General features: G+C 39.1%; 1 protein-coding gene across 1 annotated transcript; it reads right to left on the reverse strand.

Annotated features, from left to right (window-relative positions):
• Positions 1-757: 757 nt before the first annotated feature.
• Positions 758-13,016, reverse strand: LOC137399755 (uncharacterized). Its single transcript, XM_068085971.1, has 5 exons — positions 9,527-13,016; positions 8,796-9,426; positions 8,510-8,691; positions 5,896-6,018; positions 758-981 (listed from the first exon to the last, which is right to left on the reverse strand). The coding sequence occupies exons 1-5, from the start codon at positions 13,014-13,016 to the stop codon at positions 758-760; spliced, it is 4,650 nt and encodes a 1,549-aa protein (XP_067942072.1).
• Positions 13,017-13,397: the final 381 nt, after the last annotated feature.

Genomic DNA, 13,397 nt, shown 5'->3' on the forward strand with positions numbered 1-13,397 from the left:
GTCTTCATTGAATGTTACGTTGGGCAGGTTCAATTCGGACTTGAATTTTGAGAATGACCTGATGTCCACAGCATAACAATGGCGGTAGCCCATATGTGGATCATCTTCCTTAGTAGCCTCTTTCTGAATATGCTGCTTTACAGTACCCTTCAAATGGTCCGAATATCCGCATAGGCAGAAATGCCGTATGAAGTGGGCACTCACATGGCCCTGCAGATCTTCTGGCTTGCCATCATATTGGCACAAAGAACAAGTATTGTCTTTTTTAGCAGCATGGATCTTAAAGTGTGTCGATTTCACGATGTATTGTTTGACTGTCAGTCTCTCCACTTTCTTAGATTTACATGGAGCTGTGGTTGCTATATCTATTTCTGGCGAGCCGAGGCAAGTTGTGCTTGAGGAAAGGTCACTACCGGTTGCCATGCTTGCGTCAGCCTGATTGTCTGATACATCTAGCAGCCGCTCGATCTCTTCAGCTACATCCATGTCCAATTAATAACCTGACATAAATAAATTTATTACACACAAATAGAAACAACAACATACAATATACAAATAGAAATAAATTTCACTTACACCCTAAGCTAAATTGTGATGCATATCATAGTGATAGTTTGCAAGACTATCTAAGATATACATCTTAGATACAGGGGTACAGGAAGCTACCTGTAGTTGTAGTAAGTCCTTAAACTGAGGATATTCCTCAAATTCCTTTACATTTGATAATGTTAAGGATAAGGTTAATATTCATCTAAGTTTAAAATAAGGCATAGTCGTGAAGCCTCGCAGACCTCGTGCGAACACGCCCCATCCTACCACTAGGTAATGGAGACGTGCTTGGTGGCCGACTTCTGTCCGACGAGGCGCCAGTAGATGAGCTACCATCATCAGACCAAGCATCCGCACCAGAAGCAGGAAAACTTAGATCTTGTGGACTTCTTCTGTCTACTGCAGCCTCTTGAGGAGGTAGGGTAGGCTGACCTGATAAGGCGGAGCAAGGACTAAACAGTTTCAAGCTGTTGAGAATGGGTACCATAAAGCAGTTGGTTTGGTTTTGTTTGTTTTGTTTTATTTCATCAAAAGATATGAAAACAGAAAAGCAACAAAAGAAAATAATGATGATGAGGCCCAAACTGCAGTAGCATTGCTAGTCAAGGCACTGGGCCACAAGTTAACAGGTCGCAGCCAGAAACTATCTAGTCATCACTCAACAGGTACAGCTTGAGGGGCGTCTAAAAGTGGGCCCACTCACAACCCTACGCAGTTCATCAGGCGGAGCGTTCTATTGTGCTGACTGCTGATAAGACATTCTGCGATAACCTGAAGCAGATTTAAAGGGAGGTAGCTTTAGATTTAAGAAAGAGCAGCGAGTGGGATGTTGATGAATGCGATGTGATTTAAGGCTGTAGAACAATTGATGAGACGCGATGAGAGTTCGAAATTTATCGAGTTTATTCACTGTCAAAATTTAAGATTTTTGAAAAAGTGGGCCGGCCGGTGTGTTCTAATTTAGGTTTTTTATGTAAAATCCTGAGAACTCATTTTTGTAAAAGTTGGAGTTTGGTTAAGTATTTACCTGGGGCGTTACCCCAAGCCTCAATAGAGTAACTGAATCTAGAATGAATAAATGCGTTGTAAATTAGAACTAAAATTTTGTGAGGTAAATAACTTGAGCATTTATATAGGAGTCCTAAAAAAGGTCTAATACAATTAAAAGTTTGTCTACGTGATCCTTCCATGATAAATTTGTATCAATGTGAACACCAAGAAATTTCACACTTTCGACTTGGTTTAAAATTTTACCATGCAAAGTTAAAGCGGTCCTAGGGAGTTTGTATTTATTTTGATGGTTTTTTAATATCATAAAGTTTGTTTTGTCTACATTTAATGTTAGTTTATTCATAGTACACCATTTTTGGATTTCATTCAGTTCATTATTTACTGCAGAAGTTTGCTTATCTAAGTCTTCGGATTCTAAAAACAAGTTTGTATCATCGGCATACAAGATGGGAGTAAAAACTGTTAAAATGTTTGGTAAATCGTTAATATATAAATTTAAAAAGGCGTAGGGCCAAGTATGGATCCCTGGGGAACATCACATGTAATGCTTAGTTCATCAGAAACAGATTGTCCAATAATGGTTGTTGTAACTTTAGTAGACATTTACAGATGAAACTAAAGTTAATTAGAATATTTCTTGAAGACGTGTTTTATTGTCCGAAACCGGAAACGAACTGATTCAAAGAAAAATGAACAGTAATAAAAGTTATCTTATGATACGGAGGCACACAACTCTCAATTATGAATTACAACATATTCTCCCTTTTCAAATAAAAAGTTGGATCTGATTTGAAACATAAAAAAAACATGAAACAATATTTACTAACGTCATACTTTATTACAAATTGAGACGTATAGTAGCCTTTCGCTCTCGTTTAGAACGCCTTAGAACAGGTGATTTGATGGACTGTGGCGGGTTAGTACTTACAGTCGTTGGTTGTGGAGAACCTGGGAAACTAACCCCCATGTGTGGCTGCAACGGGCTCACCTGAGTTGAGGCTGGCCGAGGAGAGTTCACTTGTGTAAAATCTGGCAAAGGTTCTACATCTGAAGTAAGAAAATATTCATCATTTCTATAATAGAGTGATAACTGGTCTGATGCAAGTTCCCTTATATCTGGACGGGAACCTACATTGGGTAAAATTGAGTCTGCTTTTTGCACACAATTCTTGATTCGGTCTACGTCGCGCTTCCAGACTCTGCCATCAACAACTACCTCATAATATAATATTCCTATTTTGTCCTTAATGGTGTCTTGTTTCCACTTTATTGCGCCCAGATAACATCTCACCCAAACTGGGTCTCCAGATTTGAGTTTTCTTACCTCCTCAACCACTGGTATCAGTAGACTTTGTTTTGACCCAATTACTGGCTTTAAACAATCTAATCGTGTTCTCAAGGATCTAACCATCATTAATTGCGCTGGACTCTGGCCTGTCACGGAGTTGGGTGCGTTACGATACGCCATCAAAAATTTATTTTAATCTGTAACGCAAATCTAAACCTTTTTATTGGGAAGCTTTGAGTGCACATTTTACAGTTTGAACGAAACATTCTGCTAGGCCATTAGTTGCTGGATGATAAGGGGCTCCTCGCATATGTCTTATTCCTAAATGCGCTGTGAATTGCTCGAACTCGGCACTAGTAAACTGGGGATTGTTATCACTAACTAGTTCCTCTGGTATACCCATCTGGAAAAAATGATCTCAGCATGTTAATTGTGCTAGTAGATGTTGTGGATTTTGTAATGCACACCTCCGGCCATTTAGAGTAAGAATCCACGATGACTAATAACATGTTATCACCCTCTACTGGTCCTGCGTAATCAATATGCACTCGCTGATATGGTCGGGACGTAGGCAACCAAGGGTGAACAGTGGCAGCTTTTGGATCGTTACCTATCACCATACATGCCTCACAAGCCTTGCTAGTAGATTCTATGTCTTGGTCTATGTTCGGCCACCACATTATGGATCTAGCAATAGATTTTATTTTGGACATTCCTAAATGTCCAATGTGTAACTCATGGAGAAGCTTAATGCGTAGACCCTCTGGCACTACTACTCGAACACCCCACATTAGTACCTCCGACATAACTGATAGCTCATTTCTACGAGAGAAAAAAAGGTTTGCAGATTTGAATTTTCAGGTAATAAACTACTCGGCCAACCATTCACAGTTAACTCTATAACCCTAGACAAAATAGAATCTCTACTCGTTAGCTTGCCTACCTGAATGGAGCTGATTGGAATGTTTAGACTTTCCACTTTGAATATAAATGCATTTGGTTCTTTGCGTAAATTTTCCGTTCGGCTCACTTCAGGATAACGAGACAGAAAATCTGCATTATTCTCTGATCTGCGCCGCCATTCTACTGAATAATCGTAGGCTGCAAGTTTTAAAGCCCAACTTTGGATTCTCTCAGCTGTCATGACCGGCAAGCTTTTATCTGGGGCAAATATTTTACTCAATGCTTGATTATCAGTTACTAGCACAAATTTTCGGCCATATAGGTAATGTCTGAACTTTTCCAATCCAAATACAATGGCGAGACCTTCCCTTTCTATTTAAGGATACATTGTTTGTGCTGAAGTTAGCTTCTGAGATGCAAACTGAATTAGCCGCTCTTCTCCATCTATTCAGATAATACAGCCGCCATGCCTACATGAGAGGCGTCACAAGTTAATTTAACTGGCTTATTTGGGTCAAAGTGGACCAAAAGCTCACTTGTTCTGATCAGCTCTTTCGATAGCTTGAAGGCTTGATCAGCTTCTACGCTCCATTCAAACTTCACATGGTTTTTAAGTAACGCTGTGAGGTGGGCTAATACGACCGCTAGATTGGGTAAGTAATGCCTGTAAAAATTTAGGAGAGGCCTATGTATGCTCTAATCTTGGACTTATCCTTAGGGGTGTCAGTTGCAATGATACTTTCAAGTTTAGCAGGTACAGTTTTAATGCCTTTGTCATTGATAATGTGCCCAAGGTACTTGACTTCAGATTGAAGGAATGCACATTTGGATCGTTTAAGTTTCAGATCCTGATTTGATATGCGTTTAAACACCAGCTCGAGTCTTTTTTAAAACTTTGAACTAAGTTTTACTGAGCCTTTTTTCAATAAAGGTTTTACTTTAGCTATTTTAAGAGATTTTGGGATTTGGCCAATTTCTAAAGATTCATTAATTAATTTTGTCAAAGGATTGCAAATATAGGAACAAGCAATTTTCAATAGCTTTGCTGGAATATTATCTAAGCCGGTTGCTTTTTTTATATTTAAATCTTGCAAATATGCTTTCACCTCGGTGCTATCAACTTTTTTAAATTGAAACTCTGGATTTGACAGATTATTTTGCAATAGTATTTTTTCTTCTTAAAAAGTATTACCAAACGCTTTAGCTAAGTTGGATCCAACATTTACAAAATAACTGTTGAAATGGTCAGCAATACCTTTTTCATCTTCCAAAACCTGGTTCCGAATGTCAATAATTTAGGCACCGGCGATGTTACAGTGCTTTTTCTAATTCTTGATTAACAATATTCCATAAGTGTTCGGGATTAGAGGCAGCCTTAAGCTTCTCTTCAAAATATTTAGATTTAGAAAGCCGTAGAGGTTTTGTTAGTTTGTTCCTAATTGTTTTGTATTTATTTATTAATTTCATTTAACGGAGAATTTAATGTTCTGTGATATAGATAATCTTTTCTCTTTATCAAATCCAAAACCTCTGTTGTAATCCAAGCTTTTCTCTTCTGGTGTTTTGCCTGTGACTGTGAGTTAAAAGATTTAGTGGGTGCAAGAGTATTACAAACATCTAACAAACTTTGTAAGAAGATATCATATTTTTCATCTAGTGTTAATTGGTTGTTTAACAAGTGGTTCCAGTCAAGGTCTGCCAAATCTCTCAAAAACTAGTTCTCATTAAAGTTTTTGTAATCCCGGAATGAAAAGCTTGCGCTGTCAAAAATATTTAAAAAACGTGAAGGGCTATCAATGTTAATGAATGTTTGTAGATGTTTCACTTAATGGTACAAAGAGCCTGACACTATAATGGATTATGAAAATTAATGTTTATATGGTCCAGACACGTATTTATTTTTGTAGGAATATTTATCACGTTTACAAACGCATAGTTAAAAAGAATATTTAAATATTCGGAAGAGGTATGACTTTCTTCAAGAGTATTTAGGTTAATATCTCCTATCATAATATGATTAGATGAAGGTGATATAGATTGAAGATAGTTGTCCAGGTCATGCAAAAAGTCATCAATACTAGCACTAGGCTGCCTGTAAACTACTGTCATGATAAGACTAATCCGAAACATGCCAACAATCCCACCTCTCAGAGTGAAAGTGACAGCCTCCGTTCCAGCCAACTCAACTGCGATGCCAGCCACCCTACCAGCAATGCCACTGCGCAGGTAGACTCTGACACCACCACATCTTGTCTTACGTTGTACACCTAAAAATATATAACCATCTAGGTGATAGAAAGATATTTTATAATCATATATAAAAGTTTCAGGAAAACATATTATATCAATTGGTTTACTAGTGTTGTACACAATAGATTCAAGATGAGCAAAATTCTTCCGCAAACTTCTAATATTAGCGTTTAAATTAGTCAAAGAGTTAGATGAAAAATTATCAAGTTTATCAAAATCATAATCGGTGCGTGTTATGTACATATCCATAAATCTACATTTTTATGCTTATATTATAAACAAAAATTTATATTAGTTTCAGTGTGTCTAAATCTTGTTCAGATGAAATTTCGAATGCATCGGAATCTGGAGTCTTTCTTAAGTAAATCTTTTGCTTGGATGTCCATATAAACCTATAACTATGTTCCTTCTTAAAGTTTCTAGTTTTCCAGAATAGTTCATTTTGTGATCGGCTAAGAACTTCATTGATATAAATCTTTCCTTTTTCTGAAAACCCAAGATAAGACGTATTTTGAATGTTCTTGCGATAATCAATGAAAAACTTGTATCTTTTGCTGGTATGTAGAAAACGAATTATGACTCGTGATGTCTGGCGTATGCGATACATGTTGTCAATGTCTAACATTGGGTTTATGTAGTCTAGTTCGAGATTTTTTAGAATCTTTTTGAAGCCTTCAAGTAAATTCTCATCTCTAGCATATGGAATATCATTCAATTCAATGCATTTGCCACGGGATACCTGTTCGCTAGCATCTACCTTCCCACTTAAACTATCGAAAGAGTCAAGCTTTTTCTCTACATTGGCTTTAGATTGTTTTAACTCTTTAACGTCAGCTCTTAGGTCACTAATTTCTTTACTGAGCTATTCGAACGTGTTTTTAAACTCTGCTGTTCTGCGTTCAACCGATGTAATTCTCACATTGAATTCACCGAGTTGAGAGATAATAATATCTAGCTTTGAATCCAGTTAAATTTCTCATCATTCTCGATAATCGCTGATGATGTAGATGATTTACTTCCTTTAGGTGGCATGTTGTAAAGACTCACCCAATTCAGGGATGGTTCACGGTGATGCTGCCAATTTACCGTCCCTGCTGCTGTCTTTAGCTGTATATATTATCAGGTCTCTTCAACTGTTTCTTGATAAGAGATGTATATTGCTTTCAGTATGCTTGTGTTCATCAAGCTATGTTGCTGAATGAGTGAATTTGCTGGTAATCTTCATTCTCGGCTGAGCATCATGAAATTCGCAGTCTCCTCAATGCTTGTCTGAGGAGTTGCACGGAATGCTCTCATGACCTGAGGGAGCAGGATATCCCAACTACTTTGGTCGTACGCATGGCTCAACAACATAGTTTTTAGGACTTAGGGTATCACCCAAGGTACGATTACCACGCTCAACTACTCCATTAGACTGCAGGTGATAAAGGGTTGTACCTGATTTAGCGACATGCCACAACTCGCACAGTTCTGTCATTAAGTCACCCTCGAATTGAAATACACGATCACTGTGAATCTCTTCTGGTAACCCAAAATAACAAAACACCCCGCTACCATAGGGGCAGTTGCGTCTGGTATGGGTAACGCATCTTGCCATCGCGTTAAGTGATTGGTGAGTACCAGAATCCATTTATTTCCTCTTGCAGTTAAAGGTAATGGTTCAACTAGGTCGGCGGCCACTTTTTGCCAAAGGCTTCCTACCCAAAGAGGTCCATTGCTTGAGGAAGGATGGAGCCCACCTGTCTTTGCGATTTGACAAACTTCACAACTCTTCACTACTCGTCTTACATCAGCTGTAGAGAATTTCTTCTCTAATAGTGACTAGTCCACCACATAAGTGGTAGACAATGAGTATTATTCCACCTCACTACTACTTGCACACGCTTGAAGACGACAAGTCACTGATTTGTAGGATACGTTTATAGCATGTATATATTTGTATTCCTTTAAACCGTGAAATCTGCAATTGTAATAACGATGTTGATAATAGGCAAGGCAAAATTGTAACGCTCTATATAATATCAAATAGAAAAACACAGATTCGCACAATTGCAAATTTAGAACGCATGCACATGCAGGCAAATGACAATAATAACTGCATATAAAATTGATGTATAATAAAAATGTAAAATACCTTGTATGGTCCCATGCATGCTGCTAGTGATGAAATGGAGGTTAGATGCTAATGTTTGTTATAAATGTAAGTCTGTTCTGGTAGATGGCTAAAATAAGACTGATTCTAGTTCACACAGAAAATGCAACGGAGTTTTATGTATGAGTAAAAATATGCTTTTAATTGGTTGCACTAGCAAAAAGATCCATTGTGTGGTAATTCAGAGTTTTGTAAGCTATGATGATGACCTGTCTGCCGCCAGTGCAATGTTTATCTAGTAACCACTCAGTTATCCGGTGACCTGAGTAGGCTGGTCAGCAAAACTTTACACTCCCACCTAAATTTAGAATTAAATTTATTTTAGCAAAGGGTGCAGTGTTTTCAATTTTAATTACACGACATGAAATGTACCAACTTTTGTACGGGTCGTTCCAAAATCGTTCTGTCTTTAGTCGGTTTACCCAATTTATCCAAGTCTGAGGTCCCAAGCAGAACGGAAGCCTTTCTAACTTTGTGATCTACACTTCTGTGAATGGAGATTACTCTACTGGTTCTCCAGTAGTTTCTGTGCTCATTACTGTCAACAATGGTAACTAGATCTCCCACCTTTAGGTCTGGCTGGAAAACTGCCATTGTGTTCTTTTCTCAATCGTCGTCAGGTATTGTGTGGTCCATGCATACCAGAATTCTTGAGCTAACTGCTGTGATTTCCTGTACATACTGCGACCGTACACTTCTTCGTTGTCAAAGTCTCCTGGTGGTGGTGCTGTGAAACCAGACTTGGCTGTATGTAGTCGATTAGCTGTTATGATTGGGTCTGTGTCAGTAGCATTTGTGCCTGACAGTGGTCGGTTATTGATGGATGCCATTATTTCATAGAATGCAGTTCTTAAGGCTTCTGTAGACAGTCTTTGTGAGTACTTTCCAAACATGCTGTTCATGATTGACCTGATACTTCTTATTTGGCGTACCCAGACACCACCTTGGTGACTGGCTGTCGGGGAGTTCACTTTGTAAGTAATTTTCTTTGCAAGGAGGTACTGTTTTAGTTTGTTGTCCTTCATGGTGAGTAGATCTTTTTCCTGTTGATTTCTTCCTCTTAGAAAGTTTGTACCTCCATCACAATATATAGTAGCCACAGAACCACGAATGGATTCGAATCGTCTAAGTGCTTGGAGAAAGCTGTCTGCTGAAAGGTCCTCTAGGAGCTCGATGTGTAATGCTCTATTATATAAACATGTAAACACAACGCCCCATCTCTTGATGACTGCTCGACGGTCCTTGACTTCGAAAGGCCCAAATGTGTCTATGCCTATTTGAGTAAAAGGTGGACTTGGTTCACTTCTTTTTTTTTGGTAAGGGTGCCATTAGTTGCTGTAGTGGTTTGCTTCGTTGTTTTAAGCATGTTATACAGTTGCGAATTATAGACTTTGCTAGGGTTGGTGCACCAACTATCCAGAAACCAGCTTGTCTGATTGCAGCGATTGTTGAGTTAGAGCCTTGGTGATGGGTCAGTTCATGGTAATGCCTGACTAGTAGTTTTGCCAATAGTGATTTTGCTATAATGATTGGATGGTTCTCTTCATAGGTGAGATGAGTGGTTACTCGACTATTCATTCTTAGTGTGTTTTCCTGGTCCAAGAAAGGAGTTAGACTCGCTATTTTGCTGGATTTGCTGACTCTTGTGCTATTGGAGAGGCTGTTCACTTCTTCAATGTAGCTTTGTGATTGTTCCATGAGAATTATTGTCTTCTCTGCTGATTTTATTTCGTCATTCTCAATTGGTTGCTTTTTGAAGCATTTGTGTCGTAGCATAGCTTTTGCATTAGCTATAGCTCTCACCAATTTGCGCCAGGAGCTAAACTTCTCTATGATTGTCTGTGAGGTTGACTTCTCTGTTTGTAGAATGGTAAGTCCAGTTTTCTTTCTCTTGATTTCTGGGCTGTTTTCTATTGCTTCTTCAAAGTTGAGATTGCTTGTTAGCTTGTGACTAATATCTGGCTCATGTAGAAAGCTCGGACCATTATACCATGTGCTTTTCATAAGATGACTTACTGAAGCTCCACGTGACACTATGTCTGCAGGGTTCTCTGATCCTGGTACATGGTGCCACTGCTTTGGGTTGCTATGTCGTCTGATCTCGCTGACTCTGTTTGCTGTAAACATTTGAAAGGGTGTGTCATTGTTTTTAATGAAACCTAGAGCTGCTTTTGAGTCGGACCAGAAGAATTCTTGGTCAACGTCCATATCTAGTTCTTCTCCAATGAAGGATTTAAGTCTAGTTGCCTCCACTGATGATTGTAACTCTAGCCTTGGGATTGTAAGTCCCTTTGAAGGCACAACTTTTGATTTGGCAGCAATGAGGGTCACATGAATGTTGCCCTCATTGTTGATGATCCTTGAATATGCACAAGCTCCATATCCATCTAAGCTCGCATCACTAAAGTAGTGTATTTCAGTCCTTTTGACATCACCAAATTCTGTTGGCTTGAGACATCTTGGCATACGGATTTGATTCAGATTGTTGAGGTCATCTTTCCATTGTTTCCATTTGGACTGTAAAGTTGGCGACACTTCATCATCCCATCCTTTACTTTCCTGACAGGCTTGTTGCATCACGATTTTTCCTTGAAGTAGAAAGGGAGCGAGGAAACCTAAGGGGTCATAGATCTGGGAGACTGATGACAAAGTTCCTCTCTTGGTAGCAGGCTTGTCGATTGGGTTACTAGTAAATATGAATGCATCTGTTTCTGTACACCATTCCAGACCGAGAGTTCTCTCCGATGGGAGAGTGTCCTTGTAGAGGTGTAATCCTTGTAAATTGGCCGTCTTTTCACTTTCAGGAATAGCTTCTAACACTTCCCTGCTGTTGCTTATAAACTTATGTAACCTGAGATTGGCTGCTTTACATATGTTAGTGGTGTCTCTGATCAAGTTGATAGCTTCTTCAGGGCTTTTTACACTTCTAATCCCATCATCTACGTAAAAATCTTTTATAATAAAATTAGCTGCGGCTGGATGCTTCTCTGATGCTTCGCTTGCTAATTTTCTCAATGCAAAGGTTGCAACTCCAGGAGAACTTGTTGCGCCGAACAGGTGCACTGTCATTCGGTACTCTTTTATAGTTTCCAGATCACGGTCTACCCATAGAAACCGCAGATAGTCTCTTTCCTCTGTGTTCACTTTAAAATTGAGAAACATCTTCTGTATATCACATGAAAATGCAATTGGCTCTTTTCGAAACCAGGGTAGTATTCCGGGCAGACAGTTTACATGGTCTGGTCCTGAAAGAAGCTCGTCATTTAGACATTTGTCTTGGTATTTGACACTAGCGTCGAAAACTACTCTAAGTTTCTTCTTTTTTGGATGATGCACAGCAAAGTGCGGTAGATACCAGATTTTTCCATCTGGTGGACACTCTGTCGGAACTGGTTCTGCATGACCACTGCTGAGTATCTCATCCATGAAGGAAAAGTATTCCTCCTTTAAGGCATGGTCCTTTTTGAGCTTACCGATTAGCAAGCCTAGTCTCTTAACTGCTTGTGTTCTATTGTTTGGCATAAATGGGGTCTTTAAAAATGGCAACGGGAGAGTGATTGTGCCATCTTTCAGTGTATCTGAGTTCTCTTCTAGTATTTCTAAGAACTTCTTATCATTCTGTGACATCTTTTTTTTACTGTTCAGATCTTCAAACTCATTGTGTTGTATTGTACAGTAGCTTTGTTGTGGTGTAATTATCTCTGAACTACCACTACAAAGAGTCCATCCTAAAACAGTTTTGACTGCAAAAGGTTCTGTAGGTTCACCGACAATTGATTCATGCGGTGCTAGCAAATGGGAGTTGTCTCTTCCAATTAGCATTTCGACTGAAACATTCAGCTTAGGTGAGATCAGGTGAGATATGTGACTCAGGTGTTGAATTTGCTTAGCAACTTCTCTGGTTGGTATGTGAGCTTCGTTGTAGGGAATCTTCTTTTGTTCAAAACCTGTAACTTTGTATGTAATGTTGTCAGTGGCTGGGCCAATTCCACGTACGCTGAAGTCGTACTGGCTTCTGTAGCTCGTTTCTTCTCCATTTAGCGTCTGTACTGTCACCTTCTCCGGCTGTCTACTTGTCTTTAAATTCAGGGTGTGTACAGCTTCTTTTGATATGTAAGTTGTGTCTGATCCATTGTCCAGCATGGCATACATAGTGGACTGTTTACCATTTTCCGTTGACACACTGACTGGTATGAGCATGTTGAGTAGTTCTGTTTGATAATCTCTTTTAGTTGCAGCTGTAATGTGTTGTTTGGCTTTTGGCTTATCCGATTTTGACTCTGTTGTAGCTGCTCTTGTAACTGGTGTATTTGCTGCACCTGTTTTTGTTTCTGAAATTTGCTTAGATGCTGACAACTGAGTTTGCTGCGCCGATGACGCGGTAGATTTGGAGTTTTCCCAATCCTGTTGCGTTTTATGTAGACAGTCAGGATGTTCCCGCTTGCAGAATCTACATTTCCACTTCTTGGTGCAAGAATTGTGTCTATGACCTTCATGTCCACAGTTGAAACATAGACGATGGTGTTTGAAGAAGGCTACCACTTCTTCATGTGAGACCTTCACCAACAGGTTGCACTGCGCTGTGAAGTGATTGTCCCTATTGCATCTTTTACAATGACGATCCTTCGTGTCTGCGTCCTCAACAGACCTATAAGCTTGAAGGGTTTCTGCTCTCCTTGCAGTGTTTCTTAGTTGTCTTTTAGATTCTTGCTCCTTTTTGCTTAAAACGGATTGACTTTCGATCCCAAGGATGTTCATCGATTTGGCTTCTTCACAAACAAACTCCTTAAATATGTCGAAAGGTGGATAGTCTTCATACTTTATTTCGTGCTGGCGAACCTTGTACTTCCATTTTGTTTTCATCCACTCTGGAAGCTTCTCTAGAATTTCTTGGTTCTTCTCCTGTTCATCTCAACTATTTAGATGAGGTACGGTTTTTCTTGCGCTTTGGATGTGTGTTAGGAAATCGGCAAACTTCTGTAGACCACTGCCATCTTTTGGCTGTATTTTGGGCCATTCTTTCAGTTTTGCCTTCAGCAAACGAGAGATGTTTGTCCTTTTTCCATAGAGTTCTTTAAGATGTTGTCTTGCGTCTTCGTATGATTCGATGTTGTCACTTAGCAAAAAGCCTTCAATGCATTCTTTTGCTTCACCATCAATGAACTTTTTAAGCATCCTCATTTTTCTTGTTCCAAATACGCCTTCAGTTTCCAAAAAGTCGTCGAAATCGGATTCCCAATCTTT

Source organism: Watersipora subatra, chromosome 7 (genome assembly GCF_963576615.1).
Source record: "Watersipora subatra chromosome 7, tzWatSuba1.1, whole genome shotgun sequence".
Classification (NCBI taxonomy): domain Eukaryota; kingdom Metazoa; phylum Bryozoa; class Gymnolaemata; order Cheilostomatida; family Watersiporidae; genus Watersipora; species Watersipora subatra.

Bases quoted from the DNA above. Each gene is read 5' to 3' on its own strand.
- LOC137399755 (XM_068085971.1), bottom strand. From the start codon at position 13,016: ATGAAAACAAAATGGAAGTACAAGGTTCGCCAGCACGAAATAAAGTAT. The intron at 9,427-9,526 runs GTATAACATGCT...TTACTCAAATAG, and splicing joins AAAGTCTATAATTCGCAACT to GCATAGACACATTTGGGCCT. The intron at 8,692-8,795 runs GTATGCATGGAC...CATTGTTGACAG, and splicing joins CAGTTAGCTCAAGAATTCTG to TAATGAGCACAGAAACTACT.